This window comes from Vespula pensylvanica, chromosome 2 (assembly GCF_014466175.1).
Source record: "Vespula pensylvanica isolate Volc-1 chromosome 2, ASM1446617v1, whole genome shotgun sequence".
Lineage (NCBI taxonomy): Eukaryota > Metazoa > Arthropoda > Insecta > Hymenoptera > Vespidae > Vespula > Vespula pensylvanica.
Genome location: NC_057686.1, coordinates 16,066,460 through 16,091,371, shown reverse-complemented (window position 1 = coordinate 16,091,371; position 24,912 = coordinate 16,066,460). Strand labels below are relative to the sequence as shown.

General features: G+C 35.0%; 5 protein-coding genes across 6 annotated transcripts in view; 2 read left to right on the top strand and 3 right to left on the bottom strand.

Annotated features, from left to right (window-relative positions):
- Positions 1-6,734, bottom strand: part of LOC122626973 (cadherin-related tumor suppressor) — a 97,648-nt gene extending 90,914 nt beyond the window's left edge. The window contains exons 1-2 of one of the 2 annotated variants that reach the window (XM_043807635.1): positions 6,492-6,734; positions 204-6,425 (exon numbers count right to left, since the gene is read on the bottom strand). In XM_043807635.1, coding sequence (XP_043663570.1) covers positions 204-5,567 — 5,364 coding nt within the window. In that variant the 5' untranslated portion in view covers positions 5,568-6,425; positions 6,492-6,734. Of the gene's footprint in view, positions 1-203 lie in introns of both variants that reach the window. The other variant, XM_043807633.1, reaches the window with a different exon arrangement.
- Positions 6,735-9,686: 2,952 nt separating this feature from the next.
- Positions 9,687-10,990, bottom strand: LOC122626976 (rRNA-processing protein FCF1 homolog). Its single transcript, XM_043807638.1, has 5 exons — positions 10,880-10,990; positions 10,569-10,651; positions 10,413-10,484; positions 10,031-10,340; positions 9,687-9,957 (listed from the first exon to the last, which is right to left on the bottom strand). The coding sequence occupies exons 1-5, from the start codon at positions 10,880-10,882 to the stop codon at positions 9,814-9,816; spliced, it is 612 nt and encodes a 203-aa protein (XP_043663573.1). The 5' UTR covers positions 10,883-10,990; the 3' UTR covers positions 9,687-9,813.
- Positions 10,991-11,283: 293 nt separating this feature from the next.
- On the top strand, positions 11,284-16,302 carry LOC122626974 (N-acetylgalactosaminyltransferase 7). The gene is made up of 12 exons (XM_043807636.1): positions 11,284-11,588; positions 11,803-11,981; positions 12,061-12,266; positions 12,342-12,508; positions 12,633-12,840; positions 12,920-13,096; positions 13,176-13,419; positions 13,496-13,717; positions 13,847-13,945; positions 14,017-14,142; positions 14,214-14,401; positions 14,477-16,302. Exons 2-11 carry the CDS (start codon positions 11,826-11,828, stop codon positions 14,352-14,354), a joined length of 1,746 nt encoding a protein of 581 aa, XP_043663571.1. The 5' UTR covers positions 11,284-11,588; positions 11,803-11,825; the 3' UTR covers positions 14,355-14,401; positions 14,477-16,302.
- A 192-nt stretch (positions 16,303-16,494) lies between these two features.
- Positions 16,495-19,547, bottom strand: LOC122626975 (T-complex protein 1 subunit delta). Its single transcript, XM_043807637.1, has 10 exons — positions 19,146-19,547; positions 18,841-18,893; positions 18,670-18,759; positions 18,339-18,590; positions 18,147-18,242; positions 17,919-18,080; positions 17,477-17,821; positions 17,137-17,388; positions 16,775-17,064; positions 16,495-16,649 (listed from the first exon to the last, which is right to left on the bottom strand). The coding sequence occupies exons 1-9, from the start codon at positions 19,252-19,254 to the stop codon at positions 16,819-16,821; spliced, it is 1,605 nt and encodes a 534-aa protein (XP_043663572.1). The 5' UTR covers positions 19,255-19,547; the 3' UTR covers positions 16,495-16,649; positions 16,775-16,818.
- Positions 19,548-23,644: 4,097 nt separating this feature from the next.
- The window catches only part of LOC122637530 (transcriptional regulator ATRX-like), a 36,584-nt gene continuing 35,316 nt past the window's right edge, over positions 23,645-24,912 (top strand). The window contains exon 1 of the mRNA XM_043829714.1: positions 23,645-24,189. Coding sequence (XP_043685649.1) covers positions 24,042-24,189 — 148 coding nt within the window. The 5' untranslated portion in view covers positions 23,645-24,041. The remainder of the gene's footprint in view (positions 24,190-24,912) is intronic.

Genomic DNA, 24,912 nt, shown 5'->3' with positions numbered 1-24,912 from the left:
ATATATATATATATATATATATATATATATATATATCTAAAACTATCTATTCGTTTCCATTCGTTTTGTATAACGTTCGTTTACTTCGGTATCCATGACGCTTAAAGACTTAACAAAGAAAATCCCCTTAGGGAAATAAGTTTTAGTATGCATCGTATCGTTAATATTCGACGGGCGATCGATCAAAAAGAAAAGGGACTTACTTTGGTGGACGTAGTGATGGGCCTGGTGCCGCCAACTCCTATAGCGTATAGCTCCACCTCGTACCACTGGATTCCTGTTTCCCTGTCGAGAGCAGCAGCGGTCGACAGTATACCTGTCTTCGTGTCGACGTCGAACAATCTGTCGACCTGAGGACCGCCGCTACTAGCGGTCACGTTCGTCACGTAATACTCAAGATCGATGTTCGATCTTCGGGTACGCGCACTCACTCTGAGAATACTCGCCCCTACCGGTTCGTTTTCGTAGACACTACCCTCGAGCTGACCCCGATGTTCCCAGATCGGTTGATCCTCACCGTCCTCCCCAGGCATTATCAAGGTCAGATATGTCTCCGAGGATCTTCTTTCGGCTTGGACAGCCTCGTCGGTCGCACGAACACCCACTTGATACTTCGACACACGTTCGGGTAGAGCGTTTCTAGTTGATCTTGGAAGTCTCATAGTGAGGTAACCGGTGGTACGATGTATGCGGAACATGTCCGAGTAATTGACGCTCGAACGAAGCAATTCGTATGTGACCAATCCGTTCGTACTCGAGTCTAAGTCTTTGGCGACCAGTTGTGTTACAAGGACCTCTTTTTGAGGCTGATAACTCGGGTTACCCTTCAACGGTAAAATCACGGCGGACATACTCACGAATATCGGTGCATTGTCGTTTATATCCTCGACGATTACGATCACCAACTTCTCCGCCGACAATCTAGCGCTAGGAGGTTGTGCCTTGTCCGTAGCAACCACCACCAATTTGAACGTATCCACTTCCTCCCGATCGATCGGCAATAACGTATGAATCACACCGGTCGATGGGTTTATACCGAAACGACGTACCTGATCCTCGGGATCCTGACTGACGATCGAATAACTGACCATACCGTTTTCACCGGAATCTGGATCCTCGGCCGTTATCGTCACTATCGGCATATGCACTGGTATTCCCTCGCGAATCTGTCGTACGATCGCTGTGTTCGGGAATACCGGAGGATTGTCGTTCGTGTCAATGACCTCGACCACGAGAGTCATTACCGAGCTAAGCCTAGGGTGTCCACCGTCGCTGCAAGTTATATTCAGCACGTACTTTTCTAGTTCTTCGTAATCCAATGGTTTCCTGAGGTACAAAGTACCGGTGAGCGGATCGATGTAGAAAGTATCCCTTCTGTTGCCAGCGGATATAGCGAAGGTCAGTTCGCTGTTGGGTCCAAGATCGTTATCGGTTGCTTTGAATCTCAGTAATTCCGTATTAGTCGGCGTTGTTTCGAGAATGGAAATTTTCGATTTATTATCAATAAAAAGCGGTACGTTGTCGTTTTCATCGAGTACGTCGATGTGTACGGTGGCGCTCGATGATAGACGAGTTTCTAATCCAGCGTCGTGTGCGACTACGGTCAATAAATAATTATTTGAAGCTTCACGATCAAGCTGTTGTACCAGAGAGATCTGTCCCGTTGCTTCGTCGATCATGAAATGTCCATTTTGATTGCCTGCTTCTAAAGTGTAGAAGACATCCCCATTGAGACCTTCGTCGGCATCCGTAGTATAAACTCTGAGCAGTTGGGTACCTATAGCCGCACCTTCGCTAACTTGTACTTTGTAAGGTAATCTCTGAAATTGTGGCGTATTGTCGTTTACGTCGGTAATGTAAATGGTGACTTTGACTCGATCTCTCAAACGATTCTCGCCGTTATCCGTAACGGTTGCTTCTAATGTCACGTAGCTAGCACCGGTATTACTAACTAAAAGTTCCCTGTCGAAAGCACGTAACGACTTAATAAATCCATTGCGAGGATCCACGACAAAATCTTGTTGGCTTATAGGCAAAGAAAACATTAAATCCGCGTTACGGCCAACGTCTCGATCCGTGGCTAATAATTTTCCAACGAACGTATCCGGTAACTCGTTTTCTCTCAAGTGAAAAGTAAAACTGGAATTAGTGAATTCCGGGGCGTTGTCGTTCTCGTCAAGGATATGTACGACGACTGGAACGACGGAACTTCTCGATGGACTACCTTGATCACTGGCAGTCACTTCCAAAGCGTAATAATCTTGTTCTTCGCGATCCAATATGTTCTTCACGTAAAGTTGTCCATCTGGGAAAATTCCAAAACGACCTTCGGCATTTCCATCGGTTACGCTGTATAAGACTCTTCCGTTAGCGCCAAGATCAACGTCCGTGGCGGTTAGCGAAAAGAAACGATCATTTACAGGCGTTGACTCGGACAACGACGTCTCGTAACTCGTCAATTTGAAAACAGGCGTATGATCGTTAACATCCTCGATGATAACTCTTACTTGATGCTGAGCGGAAAGTGGTTGAACGTCGGAATCGGTTGCTGTCACTTCCAAATTTAAAACCGTACCGGGTGGTGCTCTTATAGGTTTTCCTAGATATATGATACCTGAATTTTCGGCCACCCTGAATTGTTCTCCAGGATTGTGGGTCAATGAATAAACTATTCTAGCGTTAGCACCTGCGTCACGGTCCTTGGCACGTGCCAAATAAACTTCTTGACCTACGGCAGCATTTTCTTTCAAATAAACTTCGTCGCCACCCTCGCCTTTAGGAAATTTCGGTGGATTGTCGTTTACATCGACTACCGTTATGTTTACAACAGTTTGTCCGTAAGCAAGTCCAGCTCTAGCCGCTAACTGTAAACTATAAAATGCAACATTTTCTCTATCCAAACAACCAGCTGTACTGATCGTACCAGTGACCTCGTCTATCTTGAAGTTTCTTTTTGGATCGCCGTACAAAATGTTGTAAGTTACTTTAGAATTGCCATACTGAGTAACTTGTACGGTTTCAACCTCCTTACCAAAGCCAGATGGCATGGAACTACATTCACCCCTGTCCTCCATCACGCGGAAGTTGTAACCGTTGTAAGTGTCGAACTCGAGATGTTCCAAATCTTCCTCGCGTATAATCTCGACTATAGCGTTTCTAGTAGCAATTTTATCTCCGGTGTCTTTCGCAGAGATAGTCAATTCGTAAAGTGTTTTGTGAGCAGCTCTTAAAGAACCTTCCAAAGTGATTTCACCGGTTCTTTCGTCGACTATAAAAATTCCTTCGCCACCGGATTCTAAGGAATATCTAATTTGAGCGTTTTCCCTAGCATCAGCATCCGTCGCTATGATCTTACCAACTGAAGTACCTACTGGCGCGCTCTCCGGTACGGACATTAAATATCTCCATGGATAGAACACGGGTGGATTATCATTGACATCTTCCAAGGAAAGTAATACGGTAGCCGTCGATGATTGAGGAGGTGTTCCTTGATCTTTAGCAATCACCAAGATACTGTACTCCGCTATAGATTCTCGATCCATGCTGATTTTTGTTGTCAGCTGTCCCGTTAAAGCATCCAATGCAAAAGTCTTTGGATAATCTCTTAGAACGCTGGAATGAAAACTGTAAGCGATACTTCCATTGGTACCTTGATCGTTGTCCACCGCGGTTAACGTTGCCACGAGGCTCTGCGGAGGAGTATTCTCGGACAAAGTGACATAAACGATATTTTGAGAGAATCTCGGGGCTTCGTCGTTCTCATCCAGGATAGTAACTTTGAGGTGAGTAGACGCATACTTTGGATTTGGCCCGCCGTCTCTGGCGGACACGTGCAATTCGATACTTCCTTGAATTTCTCTATCCAAAGTCGCTATTGTGGTGACCAAACCAGTATCCTGATCGATCGCGAACCATCCTTGCTCGTTACCAGAATCAAAGTCATAATAAATTCTTGCATTTAATCCAGAATCGGCATCCGTAGCCGAAATGCTAGCAACGAAACTTCCGACTGGCGAGAGCTCGGACAACACTGCGGAATATTCGCTCTGTTGGAAGACCGGTTCGTGATCGTTGACATCGTTTACATGGATCACGAGATATGCCGTCGCCGATCTCGGTGGCGTGCCTTTGTCGGTAGCTACGACTGTTAGATTATACTTGGGAATTTCTTCGCGATCCAATTTACCATTTACTCGAACGATATCGAAACTTTGCGTGTTATCCAGCCTGAAATGGCCTAGTTCATTTCCAGCACGTATCTCCACGGTGGTCTCACCGTTCAAGCCTTCATCGTTGTCAATAACGGCGATGGCAGCAACTAGAGATTCCTTAGCAGCATTTTCGTCGACTGTTGCATAACCGGCAGTTAACGTAAGATAACTAAATTTTATTTCAGGATCATGATCGTTCGCGTCCAATAGATTCACCGTTACGTAGGTGCGTCCGTCTTGCCTGGGTGATCCATGATCTCGAGCAAAGACCGTTATGACGCAGCTCTTTGGACAGCCTCCACCTGGACGTGCTGTCGCACAGCTTTGTTCGGGACAATCTAGAGGTTCAGCGGTTGTGATAGTACCTGTCTCCGGATCTATCGTAAACTGTCTCTCGGTATCAGGTAAATAATACGTCAATTTCGAATTATCTTCGGAGTCTTTATCGGTGGCATGAATCGTGAGAACTTTAGTACCAACCGGTGCGCTTTCGTTCAGAGCAACGACGTAATCGCTCTGTTGAAAAATCGGAGGATTGTCGTTTACGTCCAATACGGTTACATTTACCAAAAGATAACCTAATCTAGGCGGATGTCCTCGATCTCTGGCACAAATATTTAAAGAATAATATTCGACCTGTTCCCTATCCAATTTTCCTGTAGTTTCTAAATGAAGATAGGACGTCTCACCGGTTGGATTGCCGGTTACTTCCAAACGAAATTTTTCGTCCTTATTACCATCGACGATAAAATAATCATCGGTTACTCCATTCTCAGGAGTATCCTTGTCGGTGGCAGCGTCTAATAACAATTTCGTCCCTACGACTGCTGATTCGGAAAAACTCACAGCTATACTAGATTCGGGAAATTCGGGATCGTTGTCATTGATATCCAATACAAGGATCCTCACTTCTATCGGGTAAGTCGGTTGACTCGAGAGTACGACTAGGTCGAATCTATCGCTGCTAAGAGCTTCCCTGTCCAATACCTTGGCTGTTCTTATCTTGCCAGTTTTAGGATCGAGCACGAATTCTTGGGGTGGTTCGTTGAACCTATATGTAAACCCAGGTTTCACTGGTATCTGACCGACCAAGGTACCTTTCGGTTCACCCTCCTTAACTTCGAGCGTAACTCTGGTATCTACCGCTCTACTTTGCATCGTCAATCCCATGGTAGCACTGTCTTGTGGCAACATCGGTGACCTTCGCGGAATTAACCGCGTAACTCTTTGAGGTAGGTTCTGCAAAAAATACTTGCTCGACGAGCGCATCTCGTTGTTGCTAGCCTGGCCGCCATTTTGGTCCACCAACAACAGTCCCAGGACCAAGGCTAGGACCATCGATCTTCTTATGATCATCTCTTCGGTACCTCAACGCGCCCTTCTTCCTTAGCCAAATTCTTCTCGACTCGTCGGCATAAATCATTTACGATCCACGAATACTACCTGTCGTTCCTTTTCCTCATTGTCTCTTTCAGTTTCATCCTCGATAGTTCAATCACTTTCTTCCGTCATTGTCAACCTCTTATAAGCATTAATCAGCACGCGCTGATCTCCAATGGATTGCGACGGTCAACGGCCCGCATTTTTTTATATTCCCGTCCGGCACTTCGTCTTCATTCGAAATTGGATTAAGGATGAACTTTGGAGGGGTGGGTGTCTTCGGTTCTTCTTCCTCCTCTTCCTTTCTCGCCGGACCGGACCTTTCTTTTTATCCGCCGGTCGAAAGTTAAGCGAGTACAAGAAGAGACTTCGGCCGATAGTGGGGGCACTGACCCACGGAGCCGCACCTCGCGAAACGCGTCTGCAGATGCGCGTTAGAAAAGACCAATCGGATCTTCTCCTTTTACCGTGATTTTCTTCTCAAAAATTACGACTACGAATTGACATTCCTTGTCAAATATCACGACGATTTCAATATAAACTACATATATATATATATATATATATTCTTTTTTATAATTTGTGTTAGATGAAAGTCATGTAATCGATCTTCGAATCGTGTCTCTTACCATGGTTAACCTTGACTTTATTTGCGTAAGCCTAACACAAAAAAGAAAGAAGAAATACGTCTTTAAAATACAGACGCCAAATACTGTTCAACGAAGTACGCAGTAACAGGTTGGTCGTAGAAAATTCCTTGTCACTTGGATATCATGGCAGCTTCTCATCGAACGTAGATGGACCGGCACATCACAAAGAACACGCAAGCGGAACCTATTTCAATGAGATATACGGCACACTCTTACCGAATCCCAAATCAAATATTATGCAACTTCTCACCACTTCTGCTAGTTCCTTGCAAAAGTTAATGATCCCATTCCTTCCCCCAACAAACAAACAAAAAAAAAAAGAGAAAAACCAACGATCATTCGAAATCACTCGCGAAACGATGTATAATAATCGATAACACGATAATCCTCGGTCGAATATGGATGATGATATGTAAGTCCAACGGGGGCGGAGTGGGGGAGGGGGGAAGGGGTTAAACGATATCACTCGCGTTTTCTGATAAGCGTGTAAAAACGTAAGGAGGGGGGGGGGCGGGTGGTGATAGGAGGAGACAAAAAGAAAGAAAGACAAAGTTTCGAAGGAGATAGAAATAAAATTTACACGAAAAAAGTAAAAAAAAAAAAAAAAGTACACGCACAGTGGAAGAAAGAAAGAGGGAGAGGAAGAGAAAGAGAGTACGTAAACGTGTGCCCAAAGAAAACGAGACGTATGTAGGGACGTACACAAGGGCTCCAACGTGCGACGAAGAATATCACCTTCCCGAGGACTGACCTGACTCGACTGAACTAAGCCGGTCCCAGATCCTTGGCGCTGCCAGGAGAAGCATTCTTCGCGGGGCCTGACGCCGTCCCTCTCCGATCCATCGTGTTCAACGCGAGTCTCCTTCTCTCTCTTTTTCTTTCTACCTATCTATTTCTCTCTCTCTCTCTCTTTCCTTCTTTTTTCTCTTTCTTCTCGCTTCTTTCTCCCCGCCACCTTCTTTACCTTCCTATCACTATCACCTTCTCTCTCTTTCTACCCCACCCCAAGTAAGGCCCCTCTCCCCACCACTACCACCAGCAACAGCAGTAACAGCACAGCAGCAGCACCACCACCACCACCACCACTTCTTCTTCTTTCTCCCTCTCCGTTCTACATCACCTCCCCTCTCTCCTCCTTCTTCTCCTACCTCATCTTATCCTCATCCTCCACTATAGTTTCGCCTCGCACATCCCGAGCCGCCGCCACCGCCGCCGCCGCCGCCGCCGCCGCCGCCGCCGCCACCACCGCCGCCGCCATCCTCTCGCTGAGATATTCTCCCTTTTGCCCTCGAGGAACGAGCAATGCGGAGGCTCAGGTATGCAAGATGGCCGCCGAGTGTTCAACCTTGGTGCAACAAGGATAGATTATATTGGTCGAGAGACAGAAAGAGAAAGAGCAGTAGAATGCGCGAGTGAGACAGGGATAGAGAATAGTACCAACAAGGAGAGGGAGGAGGATGGAGAACAAGAGATGAATAATGCGTCGGGAAGAAGGGGAAATAGCGGCAAAGGGCGGGAGGGATTCGCTGCTTAGGGAGGACGACGAAAGAGAGAGAGAAGAGAAGAGTGAGGTAAGGAGAGCCAGTTGTGGGTCCAGACCCACGGCGCTGTAGATATACATCCGTGAAGCTATAGCCACTTTTATAACTAATCCGTTACCGCGATCGACCGTTTCTCCCCACCCCCATCTCTTTCTCTCTCTCGTTCTTTATCTTTCTCTTTCTTTCGTTCTTTCTCGTTTTCGCGAGTGCGGTCGCATCGGTTATCTGGTCTTTTCCTTTAATCTAGTTTACTGGGTACGAGAAAGTATATAGTCCTACGTATATATGTCGATTGGCGCTTTGATAGGTCAACCGATTTATGTCCTACGCAAGAATACTTTCTCTCTTTCTATTTCTCTTTCTCTTTTCTAGGTTATATGCATCGTATTAATTTTATCGAGGATGGATAAGTAACAATTGTTGAAGTTAATCGTGCGAAATGCAGATGGGGTCGTTATTGGTTTCCATGTTTAAATTATTCTAGAGTTTATATTTACCTACCCGCTTTTTTCTTCTTCTTCTGAATTTGATGATTTTCTTCATTCTTCTTCTTTTTTTTTTCTCTTCCTCATCACTGTAAAAATTTGTCATATTTGTCAAATAGCTTTTTTTAATAATCGTACGTACAAATGTTTATGACGATACGTATGATTCCATCGTATAAATTAATCAAATATTTTCGAATTATCGTAGATATATATATATATATATATATATATATATATATATTTAGGAAGATACATGTAATAATAATAATTGTAATAATAATAATAATAGAGTAGAAATGTCATCGTCGTTGGAAATAAATTTCACAGAACAAAGATTCGCTTGTTATAAGAGGGGCTTCTCAACGTATTGTATGTACCTTAAATGGAGATAGAATTTATATACGGATAGAAATAATTTTGCGAGGGTGTAAACACGAGGAGAGACACTGAACTGCTTGTGTGCACCACGCATGATTAATATTTCCTTTGGTATAACACCGTGGCAACGACGTGCTTACGCATACGCCATTTGTTATTCTGTTAGATTAGAAAGGTTATAACCTTTTGAAGGTCAATGGAATCTTAACATTTATTCTAAGCTATATTTACGACGTTGAAAATATTTGACAGAGAAACGATCAATTACGGCACTTACCTTTTGTCTAAATAAAAAATAGAAAACTTGAAATATTCATTGTTTGAAGAGTTCTAAAGAAGAGAGTAACGAGATAATATAATCTTATATCGATATAAATCGATAATCGATGGTATATCGAAGTTGACTTTATTTACAAAATCGATAATCGATTTTACGAAATTGATCGGTAACATTGATCTAACATGGAACGGTAACGATCGACGTTATTATTTAACATTACTTTAATGATAAGCAGGGAAGGTCGTAAGAAAGATAAAAACAACTTATTTTGAAAGAGAGGTAGAACATAGCTAATACAATAAATTCGCGTGCAATCGTTCTTCACACGAAATGGCCTTTTGCGCCCACCTTGTCTAACGTTATTGTAGTCTCTCTCTCTCTCTCTCTCTCTCTCTCTCTCTGTACCATATATGGCGCAGCATCACACTAGCAAAAGAGTAAAATTCTATCGAGTCGCAGGGCACTGCGTAGGCGGTACAAGCTACAGCTTTATTGTTTCAGCGAACAATAACTGTAACACATTCTCCCTATTTGTCTTTGACTCCTGCTAGTACATGAAAGACGTATCGTTTTCCGGTCTCACACACAACCCCTCAACCCCTTGCAATCGTATATCGTAAAACGTACAAAACGAATGACATTGTACAGACCAATTCATTTCGACCTTCTATAAATAAATTATTTTCTTCGAGAAACTTTTGATATAAATCTATATACACAAAATTTATTTTATAATAAATATATATAAAAAATTTATCTTTTACAATATCTTTCAAAATAGATTACTTTAATATTAAAGTAATATATATTGTACAAAAAGTAACAATTAACGTTATAAACGTTGTTGTCTCGTTTTTATTAAATTAAATACACGGTAAATGCGTATCATTTCTTAGGAGCACCATAAGCATCTGGCATTCTTTCAATAGTATACCTATGTTGTGAAACATACATTATAGGAACACCGGGTATCTTGCGTATCCTTCTTTTTAAATCTTTGTCATTGGTAGCAACAATATAACATTTGTGCTAAAATTATATTATACGAGATATTGTTTATTGTAAGAGAATTTGTTCTTTTATACAAATTTAATATACTTACTTGCTTTACTCTGTTTACAAGACAGTCATCCGCATAAGTACCCTTGTGCATACAATTTAATCTTTCAAACCTAGGATCCTTTATAATTCTTAAAGCTATTTTATATTTCTGACCAAGTTTTTCTAATTCTCCCATTACGCAATCCGTTATGTAAGGTATGCATTTTGCGTACAAACATTCCATCATATTTTGTATAATATCTAATTTATTTTTTATAGAAAAGTTAATAAAATTCGTATCTATTAAAACATGATAAGGAGGTCCTAATTGCGTATTGTATTGAAAAAATAACGCGGAAGATTGCTGAGGTCTAAAAATATAATATAGTAGATCTTTTGAGTAATAATATTAAAATTATAAAGTAACATAAATTCAAACTCACGCTTCATTAACTTTTAGTTTTACTGGGTCTTCCGGTTTAGTTTTTTTTGGCGGTGCTCGTTTCTCTGATTTTCTACAAATAACAAACACATTTTTATGATAATGCTATAAAGCAATACTTAATAGACTGTTTTTTTTTTTTTTTATTAAAACTTACATTCTTGAATCACTGAGACTGATCATCTTCTTCATTTGTGCAAACCTCTGCATTACAACTTTACGAGTTTTTTTATTTTTACCCTATACAAACGTGTAAAATTTATTCTTTTACATAAATATCTCTTATTTTACATAAATATTTATTATATATAAATAAAATCGTTTTTCAAATATTATAACCTACAAACTATGAAACCTACAAACGATAACCTACAAAAATGAATCTACTAACATTTACATATTATACGATAGAACAAAATTTTTACAATATTATAAAATAATATCGGAATATTATTTATTATTACATACCATTGTATTAATTTGCTACACAATCCTTTTGAAATATTAAGAAGCTCTTGCGTAAATCAACACTGCACACAAAATACGAATGTACGAATCTCGATATCGCATCCTCTAGCGGAGATTTATGGAAGTATACGTAAGGAGGAAAAAAGGGTTAACCTTATAATTATATTCGACCCTATGTTTGATCATCTTCGATACTTTTCGATTATCGAAAAATTACAAAGATCGCTTTTTAATTTTTAAATCAAATATATATATAAAATTTGTCTTATTTATTTTATATATAAAATATTTATATAAAATGTTTTATGTATAAAAAAGTAATTGAAAAATTTGCCAAATTTCTTGTCTAAAGTGTCATTTAATTGGTCTAGTTCGAAATATTCACCAATCTATTTTCAGTTACATTGGAATCATTGAGAAAATTCTTGGCGCCAGAATTTTTCTCCTAAAATGATACAAAACGATGCTCGTAACTGTACGATTTTATTTCGTAAGGAATGTGGATGTTCCTACTCTACAGCTTTGTTCCTATTTCATACACGCATGATAGACACGTTGGCTCTTATGTTCTAGTATAGACATATCATTTAAAAAAAATAATGTATATGCTTGTACAAGTGTAGTTTTAATGTGAACACTAAGTAAACGTAGTTATATATAGTGAAATAATATTCCTTACAAACCATATTTTTCTTCTTTGAAAACAGACGTACGTATCTCTTTTAAATATGTATATAAATTAAACTTAATAAGTAATACAAATTTCTTTTTTGAAATATAAAATTTATAACCGACTGTAATTTCAATTTTTATAGTACATTTTATCGTTTTTTATTAATAGTTTATCATCCTGTTTATTATGAAACGCAGTATAATACCATATATTGTCCTATTTACTGATTAAATATATTTATTGTTTTTAGAAGGAATACATATATATGTGAAGATGAGAATTGTACAATTAAGAAGACACCGTTTATTTAATATCGTAATTGGTGGAATATTGGTGTTAATTATTTTTTATATGATTGTTTCTTTCTTCTCTGACAATCAAGTACATAATATAAAAGTATATTGGTCAGAACAATTATCAAGAAAACGGGTAAATTTAAGATATTTATATACATATGTATATTTATATGATTATATGAATTATCAAATAAATATTGAATTACTTGTAGGCTCCAGAACTGGTAGAAGATTTAGGTAACTATGAACCAAGAAATATACAACCAAAAACAGGTCCTGGAGAAGGTGGCAAAGCACATGTTTTAAGGGATGATCAACAAAATGATGTTCAACAATCCGAATCCGATTATGGTATGAATATGGTATGCTCTGATGAAATTTCCTTAGATAGATCAATTCCTGACACTAGACCATTGGAGTAAGTTTTATTTCCAATCGTATCATATATTTTCTTCTATTCAAATTATATGAATTAAAATTTTTATTTTCTTAGATGCAAACATTGGAATTATTCAACAGATTTACCTAGAACAAGTGTTATTATAGTATTTCATAATGAAGGTTGGTCTGTCTTGATGAGAACTGTACATAGTGTAATAAATAGAACACCGTCAAAATTATTAGAAGAAATTCTTCTTGTTGATGATTATTCTGACAAAGGTATATTTTAGTGTTTTTTTTTTTTTTTTTTAATTTGAATTCGCTTCTCTCTCTCTTTCTCTCTCTCTCTCTCTCTCTGTGTGTGTGTGTGTATTTAGTATTTACAAGAATATATATTTTCTAGAAAATTTAAAAGGTGACCTAGAATCTTATATCGAACAATGGGGAGGAAAAGTCAGAATACTTCGAAATTATGAAAGACAAGGTTTGATAAGGACAAGATCAAGAGGTGCACGAGAAGCTAAAGGCGAAGTAATCGTCTTCTTGGATGCTCATTGTGAAGTGAATATAAATTGGTTGCCACCGCTTTTAGCTCCAATTGCAATGAATAGGTATTATATATATTTAATAATAAAAATTGATGTATATTAAATGTTTAGAAACTTTTTTTATATTATTATAATATTGTAGCAATGTAATGACAGTTCCTTTGATCGATGGTATCGATCATAAAACTTTTGCATATCGTCCGGTATACCAAGCAGGACACTTATACAGAGGAATTTTTGAATGGGGTATGTTATACAAAGAAAGTGAACTTCCTAGAAGAGAAGCTAAATCTCGACCACATGACAGCATGCCTTATAAGTATATTAATTATTATCATAATTATAAATTAATCATTACTTTTCTTTATAATTATTACTCTATCATTATTGTAATTTAGATCTCCTACTCATGCTGGTGGTTTATTTGCAATAAATCGTCAATACTTTTTATCGTTGGGTGGATACGATGAAGGATTACTTGTTTGGGGTGGAGAGAATTTTGAATTGTCTTTCAAAATTTGGCAATGTGGTGGAAGTATTCTGTGGATACCTTGTTCGCATGTTGGACACGTGTATAGAGGTTTTATGCCATATACATTCGGCAAACTCGCTCAAAAGAAAAAAGGACCATTGATCACTATTGTAAATATTTAATTACTTTTAGAAAAATTCTATTTTTATCACATTTGATTACTTATCTACAACTGATATTTTACAGAACTATAAAAGAGTCATCGAAACTTGGTTCGATGAAAAGCACAAAGAATTCTTTTATACGAGAGAACCGCTCGCGAGATTACTTGATCATGGTGATATAACGGAACAATTACTTTTGAAAGAACGAAAAAAGTGTAAAAGTTTCCAATGGTACATGGACAACATAGCTTATGACGTTTTAGACAAATTTCCAGAATTACCACCAAATATACATTGGGGAGAGGTATTTTGAATGATTGTTTTTATTAAAACTCATTCCGAAATTATATGACTTAGCTGTGCAATTAAATAACTTTTTTGTATATACATCAAATGATTAATGATAATAAAAAAATAACAAAATTGTGTATAGTTAAGAAATGGAGCAACTGGAGCATGTTTGGACACTATGGGACATGCACCTCCAAGTCTCATGGCCACTGCATATTGTCATAGTTATGGAAATAATCAAGTAAGGAAATAATCATGCACATATGTATCTTGATAACGGATTAAACTGTTAACAATGAAATTTGTTTTTAGCTTATTAGGTTAAATTCGAAAGGTCAACTCGGTGTTGGTGAACGTTGTATCGAAGCAGATGGACATGGAGTAAAATTAGCGTTTTGTCGTTTGGGTACCGTTGATGGTCCCTGGCAATATGACGAAGTATGATAACATTTATAGGTATTTAATATTTAAATATTCTTTCTGGCTTCTTAATGTTTATATTATTTTAGAAAACTAAAACGATGTTACATCGAGTCCATAAAAAATGTATGGCTCTTCATCCACAAACTCAACAATTGTCATTAATGCCCTGTGATGTGAATAATACGTATCAACAATGGTCCTTCCATGAAATTAATCCACGTTGGTGAACGATTCTCTGTTACAAATATATTTTAATAATATAAGTGTTTTCATGGTATGTGATATTTAACTAAATAAGAATATAAAAATGATAGGGATCATTTCTAATACGACGATTTTATAATTACAGAAAAGTTTTACATGAATCTTACTTGGCCTGCCAGATAAATCGAAACGTTGCGATTAATTGCAAATTAATTGTGAAATTAATTAACGGTATATACCTGCAAGGAAAAGTTCTTTGTGAAATACTTTTTTATAATTTACAAAGTAGTACATACTATAAAATGCTATGCTAAAAGACAACAGACAATAAGGTGCTGTAAAGTTCAGTCTTTTATTTTGTAGTTAAAATTTCTTCAAATTTTTACGAATGGACAAATAACAAAATGAGACTGCTCTTTATAAGTATATATTCTCGGCGATTGTTCCTTCTTACGATGGCGACTTTATGCCCTTAATGAACGTTCTATTACGAATACCATCTTTATACGAATATAACTAATCATTTACGATACTATTAAATATATTTTTATTTTATTAATAATTATGAAAAAGATTATAGCAGAAGTAAAATGAAATGCTATTTTCATATTGCCAAGCAGTATAAATCTTCCTGTATTAATCTATATTAATATTAATTTTCATGAAAATTTACGTATTTCAGTATACAAGACAATACAGAGAAAAACGGCTTCCTCTCTCTTTTAATCATTTTTACATCGTTAAATTATTTGCATCATTATCGATGCATACTTAACGCTCTAATCTTCCTAAAAAACGAATGTTTATATCGCTTTGTATGTCATTTATATTCCATAGCAAATGAGATTTTTGTTTATATAAAACAATACAGAGATAATGCGTATCGATAATATAATTTTGAATTTAGATATGCAAACTTAAAGCTCTAAATTGATGTACAATTTAATTGATAATTATTGTACCTTTTGTGAATTACTGAAGAATGTTGACAACATTTTCTTGATAAAAATGTTATCATCATTTCATCGGAATAATTTATTTTTATAACTATATGCACACTCGCGATCAATATAATTTTTGTACATTGTGATATTAAATGTGCAATCGTATATACATGAAATTTTGTTATGACTTTCACTACTATAATAATTTTTTGATATATCTATTACAGTATCTTCAATCACAGGCATAACAAATCTTTCTAATTCAATAATTATAGATATACATTCCAATCATAATATTTAAATATTTAATAAGTATATGTTTTTATTTAATAGTAAATATTTTCACGTGACACTAAAGACAAAAGTTATGAAGACAAATTCGAAGAACGATTAACTTCACTTTAATTGTACATTTGAAAAACGAATCCAACATTCCTCGTTAAAATCGACAAGATTTATGATATTGCAGTGAATCGTTGCATAAAGTTATATTAATTATTATTTGTAATCTCAGTAAGAAGAAACTAAAAGATTTCTTGTGAGTAAATTTATTATTTTATCTATTATTCATTTGTACTTAATACTATATAAAGCTTATTGTTAGTTTTATGAATCAAGCTAAAATTATACTTGAGAGATTAATAATTGTGATCATATATGCACACACATGCAGCTAATTTATTATTATTCTTTAATATCATTAATATTGTTATTCAGAATATACTTCTATATATTATATTAAAATAGAAATTACTATTTATGAAAACGATAAATTTATAATTAAAATCGTTGAATTATGGTTTAAATAAGAAGATAGGAATAAAAAACAGTTGGATCAATTATAAGTGTCAAATAATATGTGAAATTTTTATTTTACACATTTTATACGAATGCACTAAATTTGGTGTGATGCTGATATGTATTGATGTATGTATTGATAATGCTGAATGAAAAAAAATGTAACACAAAATATGTTATATATGTTTGGGAAAATTGTACAAATATATGATTAAAAAAAAAAAAATAATTTATTGTCGTAATTACTATTTCCAATTTAAAATTTCGTTCCAATGTTATTCTATCATAAGTTACAAATTTTCAAAGCGATTACGAGTAAAATTATTAATCGAGAAGGCCATTATATACTCGTTACAAATATATTAATACTTCTGTATTGTTACAGAGAACAAGTATATCTAGAAAATTAATTGTCAAAACGTTTTGTAGAAGTTTGTTTATTATATTTAATTTTCTTTTATAAAAACATTGAATAGTACAAAGCGCTATTCAAACGGTAATGCAACAAAAGTTTTGCAATAATTAGCCCATTGGAACTTCATACAAATAATACAATTACAATGAAAGCGTAGAAATCTGTAAAAAGTATATATTATTATATTTTCTTTTAATTATAATTATTTTTATTCTAATTATAATTATATACATACATACATACATACATACATATATATATAATTATTAAAAAAAAAAATACTTACCATGCTGTTTAAACATATTATTAATTATATTTTATTTGAGCAATTTATTGATTTGTATTAACAATATCATCTATCTTAAGTATACTGCGTACAGTTTCAGAAGCAAGAGTGATAGCACTGGTTGAAACTAAAAGTGGCTGAAGTACATTTTCTTCGAGAATATTTGTAATAGCTCCTTTACGAACATTAATTCCAGTTGTCATTTCACCTTGAGCATGTCTATTTCGTAATTCAGTAACAGTCGCGATTGAATTCAAACCTGCATTTTCTGCTAACGTAGATGGAATAATCTAAAATTAACATAACATTAAATATATAACGTACAAGACTCCTGTATTAATCATACAAATATCAACACCTACTTCGAGCGCATTTGCGAAAGCTCGAACGCAATAAGCATCCACTCCGCCTAAAGTTTGTGCATACGCTCCTAGTTTCAATGCAAGTTCTATTTCAGGTGCTCCACCTCCAGCAATCATTGCTTTCTGTTTTACCAAACATCGAATAACGCATAATGCATCATGCAAAGAACGCTCGGCTTCTTCCAAAACCAATTTATTACTTCCACGTACCAGTACGGTAACCGTACGACCATAATTTTGTATACCAGTTATCTAAATAATTAAAAGAGACAACGATGTGTTTTGATATTATTTTGATATTGCTTTACAGCATATATCCGTTTTAAAATATTATACCAACCTTCACAAATTTAGAACTTCCCGTTTGCACTTCTTCGCACAATTCTGCAGAAACGAGATTCTCAGCAACAAAATGATCTAAAGATGCTATTGGCCTACATCCCAAAGTTTTACATACAAACGGAATGTCCTCGCGTTCTATATCTTTGATTACCATAACTTTGATTTTATCTAAGAAGTGAATAGCAAGGTCACTGACAGCATCGCGTAAAATAGATTTTTGAACCAACAATATGTTGCATCCAGTTTTTTTAATCTGTTTTATGATATTCAATATGTAAGCACGTTCTTCCTTCAAAACTCTATCCATTGCAGCATAATCTGATACAATAACGTTATGATCCATCTGGAAGAGTCATTACTTTATAGTTTCTTAAAAAAAAAAGAAAAAAGAAAAGAAAAAAAATGTAAACATAACATATTTATCGATTTGAAAAGCTTACATCTGTTTTAGGTGGAGAGATGCAAAATTGAATCAAACCAATTTTTGCCTTTTCGATACGTTTCGGCCCGTTAACATTACACGATTTTTGTGTAAATATCAATCCTTCTACCAACTCCGTATCTTCAACAGTACCCCCTAATTTTTTGATTACTTTGATATCCTACGGATTAAATCCAAATGAAATATAAATATATAAAACAGACCAAAATAATAATTTATACTTTACATTTAAATCTACAGCCTGTTCTTTTCCTGGTTCTGTAACTTTTAATACTGCATTCACGGCTAACGGAGCCAATAAACTCGATTGTTGGAATACAACCTACAAAATTTACAAGAAAAAAAAGAAAAGAAAAACTGAATAATTTCAAGATGTAAAATCAATAGATTTGTGTCAACATTATCTCTCATTAATTACCTTAGAATTAAGCGATGTTGCCGCAGCTTTAACAAGCGATTCTTTATCTGTTAAATCAACCGGTATAGACATACTTGTAAGTATTTCGACTGCTTTAGCCGCAGCTTTTTGAAAAGCATCGCTTATAAGTGTAGGATGAATTCCTTTCTGTAATAAACGTTCTGCAGCTTCTAACAAAGAGCCAGCTACTACAACAACGCTTGTAGTTCCATCACCTGCTTCAATGTCTTGAGCTTTAGACAATTCAACTAACTAAAAGCATTTAAACATTTCAATACATCTTGTATAAACATTAAACAAGTATTATAAAAAAAGAACAAGCAATGGGTACCATTTTAGCCGCAGGATGTATAACGTTCATTTCTTTCAAGATAGTAGCTCCATCGTTTGTAATTGTTACTTCACCATTGCCTGCTTGAATCTATATATTACAAACAGTATATTGTAAAAGAAAATCTTTTAAATTTTTTCATCAATACATATATATATATATATATATTACCATTTTATCCATTCCACGAGGACCCAAACTAGTACGAATTGCATCGCTTACGGCTAAAAGTATAAACTCATCAGTTTACTTTTAATTAAAACTTGTAATCTTTCGGAAATATGTAATATAGTGTCATAATTATTACATTATAATAAAACATTAATTTAAGAATAATTTAAACGTATAAGTTAACATCATTATAATCTAGGTTAAAAGAATCTTACTGGGACATTACTATATATGGAAATTTTTGTCTTAACTGATCGTTATAGACGAACGCACGTGTATTAAAAAAGCCGAGAATTTACATTTACCTTTCGCAGCATTAATATTACTGCTTCGAATATCAGCAGGTTTACTTTTGTCCTTATAAGCTTGTCCATGATTACCCCTACCGTCGCCTCCCGCTGAAATTGCAGTCATTCTTGATAAATTAGTTAAGTTTTTCTGTGTATTAGCTTTGTCCCGAAGCTTATAAGCGAGCTTATAAGGAATCTTCTCGCGAAAATGTCGAGTAACGTTTTCACGCGGCACTTTTGTTTTCTTTCTTTAATACTTTGAGGTTAAAATTAAATTCGAATTTATTTCGACGTTAAAAACGTGTCAAAAGTAAGTTTGATTCGATAATTCACTGATTTATTATAAAAATTGAAAATGTTCATGCGGAGTTCACGAAAGTCTCGGCTCAGAAATTGATTTATGGTTAATCCACAAGACCGGCATTTTACTCCCTTTAAATGTGATTTTCATATTACGAAGAAATAAGTGAATTAAAAATGGCTGTCATTGATTGGACTACGAATCGACCAATCAACGGAGAGTTAGAGCAATGTCACGTGACACCGTCATAAATACGAACCAATGAAATCTTAATAGCCACGACGCTCCTTATTCAGAAGGCAACAGCTGATTGTGATCCTATCGTGAAACAATTTGTATCAATTTGTAAACTATTATCTATTGGTCGAATTGCGATTTATTTCATTGCATTATTTATTCGCGAAAGTTCATCGAATTTTAAATAAGTGACAGTTACTGTGAATTGAGTTTTTTTTTTTTCTTTCTTTATTAATAAGATATAAAATATTAATAAGACTATAAATTTATAAGACTATAAATAATTATAAAACTATAAATTTAAAAATATACTTAAATACTAAGAAAGATTTATCTAGGGCATCTTAAGTAGCATAACATAACCTTGTTTTTATTATAGACTAAAATGAATGCTGACAAATAATATAAATACTTGTTTTTTCGTGTCAATCAAGAACTATCTATCACGAAAGTAAAAGAGTTCACCTCTGATACTTATAGAGATGTATCCATCGAAATTTCTAAAGACTTGTATGAACGGTTTATAAGTAGCGAATTTAATTTTAATGAAATTAATGGCGAACAGAAAGATTGAGAGAATTTGGGAACAATAAATCAAAAAAAAAGTATTGTTATATAACTAACAGAAGAATTCGAAGAATTTTTAATTAAAATATTAGCAGATAAAGTAGCAATCATTTCTCAATCCTTAATACCAGTAAAGTTTGTCATTCCAAACATTCAGAAATCAAGATCTAATCATCATTCAATTCCTAAAATGATTACTACTGCCATTGAAAAGTTGAAAGATCGTAAAGGCTTGTCGCTTCAAGCTATTAAGAAATATATTATAGAAAAGTATAAAGTTGATGGTGATAAATTAGCATTATTTTTAAAAGAAATTACTTTTATAAAGAAATATTTAAAAACTACAGTTTCTACCGATATAGTTAAACAAACTACAGGAAAGGGAGCTTCAAGATCTTTCAAATTTTCAATCACTAAAAGCAAAGATGCAAAGACATAAAAAATGTAGATATCTGGTTAGAAAAAAAAAAGAAAAATATCGGTAAATCTGTTAAAAAAAAGATGATAGTAACGGGTAATAGCAAAAAATCTAAAGCACTAACTAAAAAAGTTAAGTTTACTAAAAACATTACAGATTAAAAAAAGATTAAGGTTCTTAATTCTAAAGCTAATGCTGCTATTATCGTTACTAAAAATAAGATTACAAAAAAGCAACACAGTAGAAGACCGCGTTCAAAGATAAGAAGATTATGAAAACATCAATTATCAAAACTAAGACTCATAAATCAAAAAAAGCAAAGAAAGCTATTACTAAGAAATAATTAGAATATAAGTCAAGTAAAGGAAAAGACTGTTGAGCATGCTTGATTACAAATAGTATAACAAGATAATAATAAAGAGTAGAAACATAAGAAGTTCGGACTACAATTAATGTGCTTTTCCAACCTAAATCTCTAATTCGAACAATAGAGATTTAGGTATCTGAAAATCTCTATATGATAGTTGAAACAAAAAAAAATATAAATGCAACAGTACACGGTACATTAATTTATTCTAAAATATAAGCTATAATTATATGATACTATGTTTGAAAATATATGGTATCTTCAAAAAAATATAAAGATACTTTTATTACATTTACTACATGTTTTATGAGAAATTAGGATTATAATACACAGTCTGATTCAATTATCATTTATTCAGATCAATACGATACGGTTGGTCCAGTAATGATTTGTTATTATCGAGAAAGTTAATAATTTTATTGTCTTAAAAGATATAACCTTTTTTTAAAAATATAACTAGACAATTATGTAACAGGTGGCAGAAGATTGTAGAGAGCGATGACAGATACATATTTTGATTAAAATGAATTTGTATGATACTTTTATATCGTTAATTAAATAAATATACGTATTTAAAAATGCGACGCGAATTATTATAAGTACCTAACATTAATAAAACAAATATGTCGTACATAATCTATAAATTGTATAAAAAGAATATTTTATATAATTAGATTAGTATTATTTTAAGAATAAATAAAATATTTCTATTATTTCATAAACTTTCTTAGAAAAAATTTATATTGTAGGTTATCGTTACGTTTCTATCGCAAAGAAAAAAAAAAGTAAAAAGTCAATTAAATATATCTAATATAGCTGAACGCGTCGAGAACTGTGCGCACGTAAGGTAATCAATCGCGTTGCAGGATCATTTGACGAATATTATTTAAAACCGTAATCCAGATCTAACCGCAAGTCTGGAGTCTGTACGAAGCCATTGGTAAAAGTATAGATCATTTTATAATATGCGTTGTACATGACGATGGTAAGTAGACACAAAAAAAGAAAGAAAGAAAAAAAAAGAAAGAAAGAAAGAAAGAAAAATCGATAGACGAAATGACTATAATTTTTCGCAATTACGTTTAACAAATTCGAAAGGGGAGAAAAAAAAAACGGAAAAATATAAAGAGGACGTCGACACGCGTGTATGTAGAACAAGGAATATCTCGAGTGCAAGATACTCTGGTTAAATCCGATTTTCTCTATATATGGTCGAACAGAAAGTTTTCTACCCGCAAACGTTCTGTTTGTGGGTAAAGAAGAAGAAGAAGAAGAAGGGATGATTACGAGGAGAGGGAAATAATGGACGCAACACATACCACCTGCATTCCTGACACGACCAAGGTGCCTCTCGGTTGCGTCCATTTTTATCTTTCCTGCATACCGTTTCTCTTCAACCGAAAAATTCGTTTCAACGCATACATACATACATACGTACATACATACATACATACATATATATATATATACATATTTGAAAACCTACTCAATTATATTGATCGTAAATATAAAAAAAAAAGGACAACATTACGCACATACATAGATAGACGTACACGTACGCATACATATAAGCCAACCACACAAAATTCCATGTCTCAACGTAAATAAATAATTCAACGACTTTTAACTGATCGCTATGACGACGTAACAGTGAATTCATTGAGCGACGAAGTAAGAAAGTTCGCGCTCATTGAAAATACAAAACGAGTAGACAGGTACGCGTGCCACTCCTAGTAGAACGTACTACGATATTGCATCGATAAGACCGGTTTATTCAAACGATGAGTATGATTCCGATTATTGCATAGCGCGAACTTTGCCACTTGAAAAATGAGAGAAAGAAAAAAGAACGTATGCGTAATAATTACAGGTATATATGTATATACAAACGGTATATAGGACGTACATATCGTCAAATAGATTTTCCAATGAAACTTCTATAAAAACATTTTTTCGAAATTGTAAAATCTTTTTTCAAATTATCTTCGATAAACGTTCAAGAGAGAAATAAAAAGAGCCGGAGTATTCTATACGAGATCAAAACAAACATCGTATCGTCATCTCTCTATTCTTCGAGGGTATCTCTATTTATCCTTCAAAGATGGTGATGTATGTATATATATATATATATATTTTTTTTTTGAAAGAGAGAGAGAGAGAAAAGAAAACGGCAGGTTGGCGAACATACGTGGAAAAGGAACGCTTTTGTCGAGAGAAGGAGAATGAAGCCGGTTCGTGTCGTTGCTCACTCGGGAAGCTGTTTCTCGCGTGGACACGTAAAGGAAGGAGCACGCTACATTTCCTCCCTTTCCTTATCTCTCTCTCTCTCTCTCTCTCTCTCTCTCTCTTTCTCTCTCTTACTACTACCGGCGTTCTCCCACTCTCTCCTTCGATCCATCTCTCGCATTAGTCTTCTCAATCCTCCCCACTTATCGTCCCGCGAGCGCCCCCACCAATCGGGAGCTAGAAGCACCTGTTGCGTACCTACCTGTTTTACTTGCTTCGTAGCTCGCTTCAGTCAGTACGACGCGCGTCGTCCTACGAGACGAATGGTGTTGTTGACGGGTCGTATCAACGTCGTTCTTTTTTTTGAATAGAGAAAAGATATCTATATATATATATATATATATATTTATATATATATATATATTTATACATACATAGTAATAGAGAAAAGAAATAGAAAATATATATTAAAAAGATAGAAAAAAGAACGACAGTTATGTCTTCTCGCGTGCTAATCGGTTGTTAAGAATCATTGAAATATCAAGTATTAATAAAATAAAGATAGAGAAACTTATACTACGGAAAAATAAATTAGTGAATATAATTGAAAAGAGTAGAAGAACGTATCGTGAATCCTTAACGCAAGTTGGCAGCAAGTCGGTTGGTGGTGTTGTTGGATATGTACGCGGGAAAAAACTGAATCGCGTACTTTCGCGAGATAGAAGACGAAGAAGGAGGAAAAAGAGAAGGAGAAGGAGAAGGAGGAGGGAGAGAGAGAAAGAGAGAGAAGAGGCCATGGAGGACATTGCGTCGCAGGATATTAATGCCTCCTCCTGTTTTGGTACAGGAAGCGTGGCTGGTGCCGTGATTGGGACATTTTTAACGACGATCCTTTTGTCGGCCGTTGCAGCGTTACTTTACAAACAATGGCGCAGGCACAAGGGTGAGTTTTTAACCTTTTTTGTTTAATTTTTTTCTATGAATTTATTCGTCTTGTTTTGAGAGATTTTTTTTCTCTTTCTTTTTCTCTCTTCCCTTTTTTTTTTTTCTGTATTTTTGTTCTCATCTTACGTCGACCATTATTAGTCGTCGTTAGTACGAAAGATAAGCGATTTATTGCGTGTTAACGAAGTAATGCAAAATATCAGTAGCACGCGATAGGACGAAACGAAAGGCATGTCGTTAAAGGCGCGAAAGTGGTATTCGTTTAAAAACGGTACTTCGAACCGATAGGACGTTTACATATATACCGGTTCGAATACGATAAATGTTGAAATTCCCGTTGGCGTATCTTTTCTCTTTAGAAAATCCTTATAATGAAAAACGCTTTGGTAGATAATATAAATACGTATGTTCGTACTACGTGCATGTGAAAACATAAAAAGCAAAAATAAGAAAACATCAATATACGTATACGCGCGCGTGCGTGTATATATTATCATTTGAAGGTTAATCCTCCATAACTTAACCTTAGTTTGTATCTAACAAAATATTACGTTTAATGTAAAATTTATAACGTTATATTTGTGTATTAGTATTACTTCCGATAGTATATAACCTATATTTGATACATATATTAATTTTCGATATATAAATCTATTGTGATATTCGCGTGATAAAAAGGAAAAATACAATAAGATTAACGAAAATATAGATGCATATATGA